The sequence below is a fragment of the Salvelinus namaycush genome, unplaced genomic scaffold (assembly GCF_016432855.1).
Source record: "Salvelinus namaycush isolate Seneca unplaced genomic scaffold, SaNama_1.0 Scaffold833, whole genome shotgun sequence".
Taxonomy (NCBI): Eukaryota; Metazoa; Chordata; class Actinopteri; order Salmoniformes; family Salmonidae; genus Salvelinus; species Salvelinus namaycush.
The window spans coordinates 98,700-113,173 of record NW_024061568.1 but is presented as its reverse complement, the minus strand read 5'-3'; the positions used below and the strand labels follow the sequence as shown (position 1 = coordinate 113,173).

General features: G+C 44.7%; 1 protein-coding gene and 1 pseudogene across 1 annotated transcript; one reads left to right on the top strand and one right to left on the bottom strand.

Moving 5' to 3' along the window:
* Window positions 1-13: 13 nt before the first annotated feature.
* LOC120043015 lies at window positions 14-5,378 on the bottom strand (annotated as a pseudogene).
* A 2,084-nt stretch (window positions 5,379-7,462) lies between these two features.
* On the top strand, window positions 7,463-11,639 carry LOC120043014 (phospholipase A2-like). Its single transcript, XM_038987749.1, has 4 exons — window positions 7,463-7,681; window positions 8,198-8,426; window positions 10,960-11,066; window positions 11,384-11,639. Exons 1-4 carry the CDS (start codon window positions 7,639-7,641, stop codon window positions 11,530-11,532), a joined length of 528 nt encoding a protein of 175 aa, XP_038843677.1. The 5' UTR covers window positions 7,463-7,638; the 3' UTR covers window positions 11,533-11,639.
* The last annotated feature ends 2,835 nt before the right edge of the window (window positions 11,640-14,474 follow it).

The window sequence follows — 14,474 nt, the reverse complement described above, 5'->3', positions numbered from 1 at the left end:
GCGGTTAGCTTACCTCTCTTCAAGGCCTGCAGAGCTGAGGAGAGGTATGTGATGTAGCCGGGAGGCTGAGGAGAAGAGTTGAACTGGAAATAACCCACTACCCCCGGCTGGGAGGCAGGAGAGGAGAACAGACAGAAACACGTGACTTGGGTTGCAAAAATTCGGTAACTTCCTCAAAATTCAAAGGTTTTCCCAGAAACCTTGGTTAGAGGATTCTGGATTTCCTGTTTATTCCCTCCTGATTCTGTGAATCCTCCAAACAGGATATCTGTTCAACCTGGGCATTATGGGAAAGGTACTGTGACATCACAGGGTCATAGAACAGTAGAAGCAGTCAAGCCATGTGATAAAGACTCACTTTATCTCGGTCATATCTACAGGCTAAACCCTGCTAGCAAAACAAACCAGGCTCTCTGTTGTGAGAGACAGAGGCACTGCAGAAAGGATTAAACAAGAAACTGGCTAAGCAGCTCCTCAACACCATAACACCCTCCACCATACCGTACACTACACCTGACCCACAGGTACACCACACCTAGCGGACCACTCACAAAATGGCACCCGTTTCCCTATATAGTGTCCTACTGTTAACCATAGCCCTGTAGCACACGACAAAGGGAACAGGGTTCCATTTGAGATATTGTCACTCATTGTTACATAGAACTCTGTCTTCTCTCTAACAGAAAATAACACCCAGAGCAAAACACTAATTTCCTCTCATCTCCGTTTCTCTGATCTACCTATATTCTTACTCCCTTCAGCATCAACCCCCCCCCCCCATCTCCCCCCCTCCCCTCATACCTCATGATAAGACAGGAAGTCTTGTAGTGTGGCTCGTGATGGTAGGTAGGTCAGTGGGGTGATGACTCTCAGGATGAACCTCTCTACATAGGAAGCCATGAACGGACCTTTGTATTCTATAGGGCCAAACCTCCAGAGACAGACAGGGGAGAGTCAGATACAACAGGTTCTATGTATCAGACATGTCAGAGTAGGAGGGCCCATTTAGAGTCAGAATGAAGATTACATGGATAGAGGGGGAATAATACCTTATAAAGTAAACAGAATATTATCACAACGACAGTAACAACCAAACAAGACACAACATGAATATACTAGATTCTCCCTCTAGATATAAAATGAATAGACTAGATTCTCCCTCTAGATATAAAATGAATAGACTAGATTCTCCCTCTAGATATAAAATGAATAGACTAGATTCTCCCTCTAGAACAGGTGGATGACAGGGTATATATAGAGCAACTAGACTGTATCTCCTTTACCTCTTGTAGAACAGGTGGATGACAGGTATAGATATAGAGCAACTAGACTGTATCTCCCTTACCTCTTGTAGAACAGGTGGATGACAGGGTATTGGTAGAAGCTCTTCTGTTTCCTTGCATTTCCCCTGGCTCCACCAACAGTTCACTGCCACAAACTGCACCTGTACAAACAGTGCAGACAGCAGAGACAGAATAAGACCACAGCACACCACCTGCACAGACAAGGAGTCACATTTATAATCATTTAGTACAGTAACTCTGAGGTGTATTGAGTTGTGCTGTCTACAGTAGAAACAGACTGGCACCCAGACTATATAGCACCATACTGTAGCTGTGCAATAGACCAGGGGTGTATTCATTAGTTGAAAACCGTTGCAAAAACATTTGGTCTGTTGCAAAACATTTTGCAACAGAAACCGCTTCCTCCAAATGGAAAACATTTGCAATGAAAACAGGTTTCTATACAACAAATTCAAGTAGGTCCCACCCTGTTTGCTTCCTGAGCAGTAAACGGTTTCCATTGCAAAAGGTTTTGCAACAGGCCAAACGTTTTGCAAAGGTCTGTGACTAATGAATACAACCCTGTTCTGAACCATCCCTCAGCACTATAAGCCAGTCCAGAATGTGCAGTTCCCTGCCTGTCTGGCCAGCCTCCGGGCAACCTCTTGGCAAGTGGCGATGGAGTGTGAGCGTGTATGTGTGTGTGCGTGCATTCCTGTGTGTGTGTGTGTGTGTGTGTGTGTGTGTGTGTGTGTGTGTGTGTGTGTGTGTGTGTGTGTGTGTGTGTGTGTGTACCTGTTTGACCAGCCTCCGTGCGACCTCCTGGACCTCGTGGCGAGCGGCGATGGAGTGAGCACACCAGGGAGCGTAGAAGAAGATGACAGACACCTCTGCCGCGCCCCTCAGCCTCTCCACCTGCTCCAGCTGGCCCAGGTACAGGTCCACTACAGGGGCCTCGGCAGAGAAGAACCTCACCGGGGGACGCGCCGACGCAACCACATTCTTAGCCCGGCTAGGAGGGAGAAGAGGGATGGAAGGGGGTGGGTGCCGGAGAGAGGGAGAGAAAGACGCTAGGAAGAGACAGGAATGACTTCTATACAAGTTGTTTATCATTTGTCTCGTTTTGAAACAAGCTGTGTGTAACAACATACATTGAGTCTTCTCTAGGCTTTCCTCATTCTAACATGTCAGTCCATCCAGAACCACTCAGTCTAAATTACCATTTAAGTCTCCTAGGACCATAAGTGATATGAACCTGGGGCTCCCACGGGAGAAACAATATTTATATCTCCTAGGACCATAAGTGATATGAACCTGGGGCTCCCACGGGAGAAACAATATTTATATCTCCTAGGACCATAAGTGATATGAACCTGGGGCTCCCACGGGAGAAACAATATTTATATCTCCTAGGACCATAAGTATGTCTGACAGCATGAAGACAGAATCTCTGACAACTGCTAGAAGTACAGGAGGACACGGCAGACAGTCAGTCTCTGACGACAAGCAGCAGGACATGAGACAGGCGACTGGCAGACAGTCAGTCTCTGACGACAAGCAGTAGGACATGAGACAGGCGACTGGCAGACAGTCAGTCTCTGACGACAAGCAGCAGGACATGAGACAGGCGACTGGCAGACAGTCAGTCTCTGACGACAAGCAGTAGGACATGAGACAGGCGACTGGCAGACAGTCAGTCTCTGACGACAAGCAGTAGGACATGAGACAGGCGACGGGCAGACAGTCAGTCTCTGATGACAAGCAGCAGGACATGAGACAGGCGACTGGCAGACAGTCAGTCTCTGACGACAAGCAGTAGGACATGAAACAGGCGACTGGCAGACAGTCAGTCTCTGACGACAAGCAGCAGGACATGAGACAGGCGACTGGCAGACAGTCAGTCTCTGATGACAAGCAGCAGGACATGAGACAGGCGACTGGCAGACAGTCAGTCTCTGATGACAAGCAGCAGGACATGAGACAGGCGACTGGCAGACAGTCAGTCTCTGACCACAAGCAGCAGGACATGAGACAGGCAATACGGACAAACAAAACACAACAATGATGGCCTCCCACTGTAGGCTATGGGTCCAGTGTTTATGAACAGAAAGCCACAAACACAGTGATCTAGCAAGCTGCACTGCAATGTTTAATAGAAAACAGACCCTAAACAGCTGTCTAGATTAGAACGCACACTGAACACGTCACTGTTCAATCTACTACACCACTAGCGACCCAAACAAAGGCGGAAGTTACATGTCTAGGTAGATATCCAACCAATGAGCCTCTGATTTCCACATCAAACACACTGCAGGTGAGTTAGCCTAGACTGTTCTCTACCTATAAAAGTTACCCAGCAGATCCGACCCGCTTGCTTACAGCTGCACGAGGGTCAGACAGCATTCTTCTGTAGATTAAGCCGGTGAGAGACGTGGATCGGAAAACGTACCTCAATCCAGGGATGAGAAATTAGTTGTATTTCGAAATGTCCCATTATTCCAACTGTTATACCAAGCAGATTGAACGACCGCTTAAAACTAGCATCTTCTCTAATGGGACAATTAGGAGTACAACGCATTTCTAATGCCTGAATTGAGGTACGTTTTCCCGAGCCATATCTCGCACCGACTCCGTGGTGTTAATCTACACAGGAATGCTGTTCGACCCTAGTGCAGTTGTAATCAATTGGGTCGGATCTGATGGCTAACCATAACTGTTAGCACACAGGCTGAAGTTGTAACGTTAACCAGCAGTTGGCTGGACAGATAGCTAGATCAGGGGGGTTTACCTCTCCTCGGGGACCCCCAGTTGTTCCATGTATTTGATCTAGTCCAGAGCTAGCACACCTGATTCAACTTGTCAACGAATCATCAAGCCCTTGTGAATCAGGTGAGCTTGTTCAGGGCCACAACAACACTGTGAAATGCCTGGGGGTTTGTCACTGAAAACCACGGATAACTTCCGGTAGATTACCAACCATCACAACGATGTTACCTACCTGCAGGTAAATGTAACGGCCAGTAGCAGCAGGACGCTCAGCAGTATCGCCCCGCAGACAAGCGCTGGTCTCCGGGCCATCAGACTAGACACCTGCCTAAGAGACTGCCGCAGCCACCGAAGCATTACAGGGAACTACCCGGCCAGCCCTCCCATCGGATCTACACGCCCTGGCGGTACAAGGCCATTCAGCTAGCGGGCGGGGAGGTTGGATGAAGACTTGGCGAGGCGTGGTAGGGTTATTGTAGGTTCCGTAGGTTGCACATTTATCGTGCTTTAGGCAGAGTTTAGTTCAAACACGAACAAGCCAACCTTCCTTCCCCACGTAGACTTAGCTACTTCCGCAATGACGCTACTCCACGTCAAGGGAGCGTCGGGAAGTAATCGGTAAAATCTGAAAAGTAGAATCGTTCGAATTTATTGTAGTAGTAGTTCGTCAAATAGGCAATCAGAATAAAAGTGTCTTAAAGTATGAATTTACTTCATTGCTTATAGTTATAAATGGATACGTATTGCATCGTAAAAGTAAAGGGTTTGTTTTGTAAGGTTTCGTGTTATGAATTGCTTCGTTATTGTCAGATTGTCTCTCAAACTGCAGAACCGCAGCTGTCATATCTGTGGTATTACTGTCAAAGACCGCTAGTTCTCCACTGCAATGCTTTCTCTGAGTGTTCGGCATTGCAGCCGACTTTAAAGGCGAGACTGACTAATACAAATAATCTTGCATAATAAATACTCGATACTATTTGTAGATCAGTTGGTCACAATTTACACATGATACATCACGGTTTTGATGCAGTCATTAAAAATTAAAAACTTTTATGTAAGTAGGCAAGAACAAATTCTTATTTACAATGACGGCCTACCGGGGAACAGCGGGATAACTGCCTTGTTACAGAACGAGAGACTTTTACCTTGTCAGCTCGGGGATTCGAGCCAACAATCTTTCGGTTACTGGCCCAACGCTCTAACCACTAGGCTACCTGCCGCCCCGTGTCCAACACCGCCAATGTGTCCATGACCATGAAAGGTGTATTCAATCACAGGTATCGCCTCCTGGGTGGATGCTGCCCTCAACCCCTGTCCTAAAATCGAAGTACATTCTAACCTTAAACGGGTCGGGGGACTGGCCTAAAATCAGCTTCCGGGGAAACCAATTTCTTTTTAATCGCCTATGGCAGGAGATCCCAAACCGTTTTGGCCCACGACCCCATTTTGATATCTGAAAATTCTCGCGACCACAACCATGTTAAAAAACAGATGTAATTAACAACAAATGTTTCGTTTTTTATTTGGGGCTATGGCAGTCAATTGAAAAACATTCTAACAATATTTCTGATTGTCTTCTCAACTCACCACCACATACTTTATTGTGGGGCTATGACAGACAATTGCAAATGAGTCTGACATAATGTATATCTCACCACCGCTAATGAGATGGGTGTGGTTGATGCATGTCGCCTCGAAGCTTCTGTCAGGATCAACCTGGATCGATATTGTGTTTTAATGCAGAGGAGAGCATTGAATCCAGCTTCACACATATATGAGCTGGCAACGGGTAGCCTATCATACGTTTTATGGTGCTTTCAAGACAACTGGGAACTCGGAAAAATACGAGGTCAAATCAAGACGTCAGTGATCTTCAGGTCGAAAAAGTCGGAGCTCGGAGCCCTAGAAAGATGTTGGAATTCCGAGTTGGATGACCGTTCAAAACGATTTTTCCCAGCCGGAGTTCGTTTCTTTCCGAGTTCTCAGTTGTCTTGAACGCACTGAAGTCGGAGATTTCCGAGTTCCCAGTTTTGAGTTCCCAGTTGTTTTGAACGCGTCATTTATGCTCAGAGGGAGAGTGCAGGGTATTTGGATGTGGCTTGATGTACATAGTTTACAATCGAAGTTACCTGCTGCAGTATATCTCCAAGTTCTGTGCTCAGCCTTTTTTCAAGCCAGTTGCTCTCAATGTATCATACAATGCGTCCATATGGCAGAGAGAGACACATTGATAACTCGAGTGCAGAGGCCTGCCCGCCGTCCCACCGATAGATGTAGCACCATCTGTGCAAGTGCCCACGATTCGATCCCATATGGAAACTGTTTTTCTTCAATTTCATGCTCGGGAATCGTGAAACATAACAATATGTCCTCGAAAATAGCATCCCCTGACATGTATAGCGAACAAAACCATGGGCATCTAGGCCCTCACAGCTAACGGCCATTTGGACCGTTATGCTGGGGAGTTTTTGAATCGTTCAGTCAAAACATAAATACTTCGTTTAGCAGTGTTATCTGAAAAAGGGTATCGGTGTGAGTTTCTGTGCCTCTGCCTGACCACAAATTGTTTTTACCATATCAATTGCGACCGGTAATATCAAAGTCTGCAGTAGTGTTGTGGTTTCATCGCATAATGAGCCTAGCCATTCACTGTGGGAACGATTCAAGTGCAACCGTCAACCGTACGGCCTTTCCCACGATCTAAGGGCGCTCTCTGGTTGAATTTCATCTTTTAGATCGGAAAAATGTTCATTTAGATTTTAAGGTTAATCACATTACAATGATTTTGAAATACAATATAATATTGTATGCTATTTATTGTACATACTGTATATACATTTTTTTTCTTCAGGATTTTGTCAATTCTCCCGCACAGTGGCGATTTCAGCATGTAAATCTTAGTGGGGCAAACAAAAACATGGGGGATGCATGCCAGCAAAGCCACTACACAACACTAAACAATACATTCATTGCACAAGGTGACAAACGGTGCCCACAAACTGTTACGGTCTACATAAAGCTGTCCCAACAGCAGAGTCCCAACACCTCACCTTGTGAAGGTGGCGCAGCGGTCCTTTGTGGGCAAATTTCGTCATCAAAGTCTGGCATTCTCTGGATTTATGGTGGGAACTCTGGAAAAAAAACACACAGCCACTCCATTCGTTCGTGGTTGCTTTGCAATGCTTGCAGTTAGCCACTTATTCCTTCCAAACGATTTATTGTTGAATTTGCGATTTCCAGTTTGATGTGTAATCTTTGTCATTTCTCTTCATTATTTCTCTTCATATGACAAGGATTAAAAAGGATTTGCCAGTAGATTGTCGACTGTCATGATGATGACTGCTAGCTAATATTTTGAAAGTAAGATGTTGACATGATCAGTCCAATCAAAGCTACCGTAATTTGACATTCATTTAAAAAAAAGTGCTAAAAATGTGTGGCTGAAACCTGAATGATGGTCGCCACTGCTCCCGCAACCCCATTTTCATATCAGGCGACCTCACATGGAGTCGCGACCCCTAGTTTGGGAAACACGGTCATAAACTGACGCGCTCTAGAACAGAAGACCATTACTAGGCGCGTGGCTTGCATGGAGATGTCTGCTTTATACCTCGCTTTGCTGCTGTTCTCGGGTAAGTGTTCTGTTCTCTGTCACTTTCAGAAAAGTAGTTTTACACAATTGTATCTAAACAGCAGCATTGATGTCAAATTATATTGCGTGGTTATTTTCAGAAAATCAAAAAAAGCTGTGCGTCAATTGGAATGGGTGCACATATGCCCAAAGGGGTGAAGGCTATAGGTTATCAATAAAAGGGATTTTCATCCTTTTCTACACAAAACAGTTTTATGTATGTATTTGTCATATAGGTGAATCCCACAGTGGTGTTCCTGCATTGTACAGCAGACTGTTGTCTGGTCTATAAAGGACAGTCTACAGAACAGGGGAAAGTTGACGTGTGCGTGTTAGAATCCTACAGCAATATCAGAACATTTCTCCAAAACCAAAGCCGTCAAATTGTACATCAATTTAGTTTGTTGTACACTGTAGCCTGTGTGTTTGTCTTTCTGTAAGTATACACACACTCACAGCGGTTATAGTTCATACATCAACCGTTTATTTAACAATACCTATTACAATCTAAATTTAGAGCATGTTATCGACGGGATAACCAGATCTTATGAAGGGACTGAGTTAGCGACAACACCGACAGTCACCTCCCCGTTACCGGAGCGATGGCGGCGGCGGGACAAGCGGGGCTTGTTGGATTTGGCGGGCGTCGTTAAATGCAGCACTGGGAGGTCGGCGGTGGCTTACATCATGTATGGATGTTACTGCGGGCTGGGAGGCCAGGGATGGCCCCGAGACAAGGCTGACTGGTGAGTACCATCACACACACACAGCTACTACTGGACAAGGACTGGTTGGCCCTGGTCAAAAGTCTACTAGGACTCGGCACTTAGCCCTGGTGTAATTACAGCTGTGGCTTGACACAAACCCGGTTGGCACCAACTCAGATTTTTAAATCCATCCACAGACATTGAATATCTACAAACAGTCATTGCATGCTGTAATGTGGTGTCTGTCTGCCAGCGCCGGTTAAATTAATATCTACAAACAGTCATTTCATGCTGTAATGTGGTGTCTGTCTGCCAGGGCCGGCTCCAGGCATAAGCAACATAAGCGGTGGCTTTTGGCCCCACCCAAAAAAATATATATATTTGTATTTCTTTTTAGGAACTCAGTCGGTGTCTCAACTTCCTGTTGAGAGTTAGAATAGGTGTACAGTTCGAGATTTTGTGGTACATCAGCAGTTTCTCTTGTTTTGTCTGTCACTGACAGTCACCCAATTAGAGATGTCAGCTAACAATTTTCAGATTGGTACATTAGTCTAGCCAGTTACAGTTGAAGTCGGAAGTTTACATACACCTGAGACAAATACATTTAAACTCAGTTTTTCACAATTCTTGACATTTGATCCTAGTAAAAAATCCCTTTCATAGGTCAGTTAGGATCACCACTTTATTTTAAGAATGTGAAATGTCAGAATAATAGAGAGAATAATTTATTTCATCTTTTATTTCTTTCAGCATTGCCTTTAAATTGTTTAACTTGGGTCAAACGTTTTGGGTAGGCTTCCACAAGCTTCCCACAATAAGTTGGGTGAATTTTGGCCCATTCCTCCTGACTGAGCTGGTGTAACTGAGTCAGGTTTGTAGGCCTCCTTGCTCGCACACACTTTTTCAGTTCTGCACACACATTTTCTATAGGATTGAGGTCAGAGCTATGTGATGGCCACTCCAATACCTTGACTTTGTTGTCATTAAGCCATTTTGCCACAACTTTGGAAGTATGCTTGGGGTCATTGTCCATTTGGAAGACCCATTTGCGACCAAGCTTTAACTTTCTGACTGATGTCTTGAGATGTTGCTTCAATATATCCACATAATTTTCCTCCCTCATGAGGCCATCTATTTTGTGAAGTGCACCAGTCCCTCCTGCAGCAAAGCACCCCCACAACATGATGCTGCCACCCCCGTGCTTCATGATTGGGATGGTGTTCTTCGGCTTGCAAGCATCCCCCTTTTTCCTCCAAACATAACGATGGTCATTATTGCCAAACAGTTCTATTTTTGTTTCATCAGACCAGAGGAGATTTCTCCAAAAAGTACGATCTTTGTCCCCATGTGCAGTTGCAAACCGTAGTCTGGCTTTTTTATGGCGGTTTTGGAGCAGTGGCTTCTTCCTTAGTGAGCAGCCTTTCAGGTTATGTCGATATAGGACTCGTTTTACTGTGGATATAGATACTTTTGTACCTATTTCCTCCAGCATCTTCACAAGGTCCTTTGGTGTTGTTCTGGGATTGATTTGCACTTTTCGCACCAAAGCACGCTCATCTCTAGGAGACAGAACGCGTCTCCTTCCTGAGCGGTATGGTGTTTGTACAGATGAATGTGGTACCTTCAGGTGTTTGGAAATTGCTCCCAAGAATGAACCAGACTTGTGGAGGTCTACATTTTTTTTCTGAGGTCTTGGTGGATTTCTTTACATTTTCCCATGATGTCAAGCAAAGAGGCACTGAGTTTGAAGGTAGGCCTTGAAATACATCCACAGGTACACCTCCAATTGACTCTAATGATGTCAATTTGCCTATCAGAATCTTCTAAAGCCATGACATAATTTTCTAAGCTGTTTCAAGGCACAGTCAACTTAGTGTATGTAAACTTCTGACCCACTGGACATGTGATACAGTGAATTATAAGTGAAATAATCCATCTGTAAACAATTGTTGGAAAAATTACTTGTGTCATGCACAAAGTAGATGTCCTAACCGACTTGCCAAAACTATAGTTTGTTAACAAGAAATGTGTGCTGTGGTTGAAAAACTATTTTTAATGACTCCAACCTAAGTGTATGTAAACTTCTGACTTCAACTGTATCTAAACTTGTAGGAATCATGGCCAAATACCGGCTGGGCATTCAGGGCACGTGCCCAGGGGGCCTGACCTCCAGTGGGCCCCAATTGTGTTAGTCACACTCACAGATATCATTAAAGTTGCAATATGTAGAAGTCTCTCAGCCATTTTCTGGTTGCTAAAATTCTAATAGTTTGCCTAATAGTTGACCAAATCTCGGGTTAGGACCACCCCAAAAGGCTAGATCCGGCCCTGCTGTCTCCTATCCCATGGCCAACAGCTAGTTCCTCAGACCCTCCATTTTGAGCTTGGAAAAAATATGGAGTGAATTCTGCTTTGTTGATGAGCTGCTACATAAAGAGGACACAACCCAAAGCCACTGTCCTCCACGTAGTGGATAGCAGACTGGATTTACATAACTTCTCAAAGTACTTTATACATTGTACCAGAGTTAACTCCCATCAACAATATGATCGTGTTGTTTTCTGTCCACAAGGTGCTGTCACAAGCATGACTGTTGCTATGGGAAGGCTGAGGATCTGGGTTGTCAGACCAAGACGGACAAGTACCAGTGGACCTGTGAGAACAAGATGTCCAACTGCGGTACGAACTACACATCCCATAATGCAACACTGTATTTCTGTACTCCTAAGCATTCTCTGGGATAGTGGTTCATCATTATGCCTAACCCTAACCTTAAATGAAAAGCTAAAAGCACATTTATGATATAGCCAATATTGACTTTGTGGTTGTGGTAACTAGTAACAACTGTGGATACAAGCTGTATTTCCAGGTCTGAAGCAAAGGGGCAATTTTCCATCGATAATGTGAAAAAGTACAGTTATATTTTATTCTATTTAGTCCTATTGCATTCTAAGAGTTCTAAATTCCACCCGGTCTGTTCTGTCCGGAGGTTCTAGAGTCCCTCAAGAACAGGTGTGACAAGATTCTGTGCAGGTGTGACCGGGAGGCGGCCAGGTGTCTGAGGAGAGCTCCCTTCATCCCTAAATACTCTGTCTGGCCTGACTTCATGTGTGGATACGAACAGCCCTCCTGTACCCGTCACTGATGCTGTTACACAGTGTGTGTGTGTGAGAGAGAGAGACTAGAGTTTTCTCAGGTTTGTCCTGGCTAGTGGTGTGTGTATAATAAAGACATACAGTACTGTACCCACTGCCCATGTGATTCATGGGTCTGATTAACAGTGTGATTTTATCACCATGACAGACCTGGTGGGGGTGTACCATTAAGTCCATGACTGAGGACTCAAAACAGCAGCTCTATAAACAGGTTGTAGACTGACATTTTCAATGTACAAAGAAAAGATTAAGGACATTATTCTAAATGGCGTGTGTGTGTTAGAATCCCACAGCAATATGACGGCATTGCTCCAAAACTAAGCCATCAAATTGTTGGCGTGTGCATGTTAGAATCTAATGGCGTGATTTCATCTGTAGGCCTAAAATAAAAATACATTCTCTCATTTCATCTGTAGGAAAAATCTTTGGAACAAACAAAGTTTCATCCCATTCTTAAAAATAAAAAAAATAGTATTTTATTAATTTGTTTGTTTGCTAAGTCTAAGAAACAGAACAGCCCAGCATCAGAGGGAATCAGTCAAATGAAATGTTGTTTGTCACAGACACATATTTAGCAGATGTTATTGCGGGTGTAGCAAAATGCTTGTGCACCCTCACCATGGTAACACATCAGAGAGAATCACAGTGCACCACCAGTTTAATTAAAGGGACATTCCACCACTGTTAAACCTCATATTCATCATCTTCCAGTATACAACTTAGTTTGTCCCAAATGGCATCCCTTATATTTAACCAGGCAAGTCAGTTAAGAACAAATTCTTATTTACAATGATGGCCTAGGAACAGTGGGTTAACTGCCTTGTTCAGGGGCAGAACGACAGATTTTTACCTCGATTCAATCTAGCAACCTTTCGGTTACTGGCCCAACACTAACCACTAGGCTACCTGCCGCCCCTATATAGACCACTACTTACGGAAAAGTGGTGGAATTCCTCTAAATTAAAAAAATAAATCAGAATAAAAAAATGAAAAAAGACAGATATTTAATAATTCAATCTACGCAATTAGCCACAACCAACCGCAGGACAGGTGGAACAGAATACAGCAAAGAATGAACCTATTCATCAACAATGAAACAAATTGAAAACATTTAAACATTTTGTCATATACAAACATAAAACATCCTTCAGGCCATTGGTTACACGAGCGGGACCAATGAAGCGATAGCCCTTTTATGTTAAACAATGGAGTCTCACCTGTCCTAGCGTTCATCCCAAATGGCTCCCTATTCCCTATGTAGTGCACTACTTTTGACCAAAGCCATATGGCTTACCCTCTAGGCCCTGGTCAAAAGTAGTGCACTACATAGGGAAGAGGGTGCCATTTGGGACGAATACTCAAAACAGGTGATTTCCTTAAATTGAAAATGACAACAGTTGGATATCGCCATGTTTCAACTCTTTCTGAATGCAGGAAGTAGAACTTGTTATTATTTACTATTACCATCTGAAACTCAAGTGCGTAACTATTTATTTTTGTTTAAGTAAAAAGGCATTATATGTGTTGCCTTCCAACGAGACAAGCTGAGCTAGCTCCACATCACCATGGAAACAGAATGTTGTGGCATCCTATTCCCTACATAGTGCACTACTTTTGACCAGAGGTTCTGGTCAAATATAGTGCATACTGCACTATATAGGGAATAGGACAGGGTGCCATTCGGGACGCAGCCAGAGAATAAAACTAACAAGAACCTGGGCACATATTCACTAAGGTTCTCAGAGTTGGAGTGCTGATCTAGGACCAGTTTTGAGATCAATCAATACGATTATGGATCATCATTTAAATCATAATGAATGAGATTATATGGACGGGGAGGGAATCTGACTCTAGATCATGACTACAACTCTGACACGCTGTGTGAATAGGGCAGGGCTCTCCAACCCTGTAGGTTTTAACTCCAACCCTGACACGCTGTGTGAATAGGGCAGGGCTCTCCAACCCTGTAGGTTTTAACTCCAACCCTGACACGCTGTGTGAATAGGGCAGGGCTCTCCAACCCTGTAGGTTTTAACTCCAACCCTGACACGCTGTGTGAATAGGGCAGGGCTCTCCAACCCTGTAGGTTTTAACTCCAACTCTGACACGCTGTGTGAATAGGGCAGGGCTCTCCAACCCTGTAGGTTTTATCTCCAACTCTGACACGCTGTGTGAATAGGGCAGGGCTCTCCAACCCTGTAGGTTTTAACTCCAACCCTGTTCCTGGAGAGATACCATCCTGTAGGTTTTATCTCCAACCCTGTTCCTGGAGAGATACCACCCTGTAGGTTTTATCTCCAACCCTGTTCCTGGAGAGATACCATCCTGTAGGTTTTATCTCCAACCCTGTTCCTGGAGAGATACCATCCTGTAGGTTTTATCTCCAACCCTGTTCCTGGAGAGATACCATCCTGTAGGAGAGAGGAAGGAGGGTATCTCTCCAGGAAGGAGGGTATCTCTCCAGGAAGGAGGGTATCTCTCCAGGAAGGAGGGTATCTCTCCAGGAAGGAGAGTATCTCTCCAGGAAGGAGGGTATCTCTCCAGGAAGGAGGGTATCTCTCCAGGAAGGAGGGTATCTCTCCAGGAAGGAGGGTATCTCTCCAGGAAGGAGAGTATCTCTCCAGGAAGGAGGGTATCTCTCCAGGAAGGAGGGTAGCTCTCCAGGAAGGAGGGTAGCTCTCCAGGAAGGAGGGTATCTCTCCAGGAAGGAGGGTATCTCTCCAGGAAGGAGAGTATCTCTCCAGGAAGGAGGGTATCTCTCCAGGAAGGAGGGTATCTCTCCAGGAAGGAGGGTATCTCTCCAGGAAGGAGAGTATCTCTCCAGGAAGGAGGGTATCTCTCCAGGAAGGAGGGTATCTCTCCAGGAAGGAGAGTATCTCTCCAGGAAGGAGGGTATCTCTCCAGGAAGGAGGGTATCTCTCTAGGAAGGAGG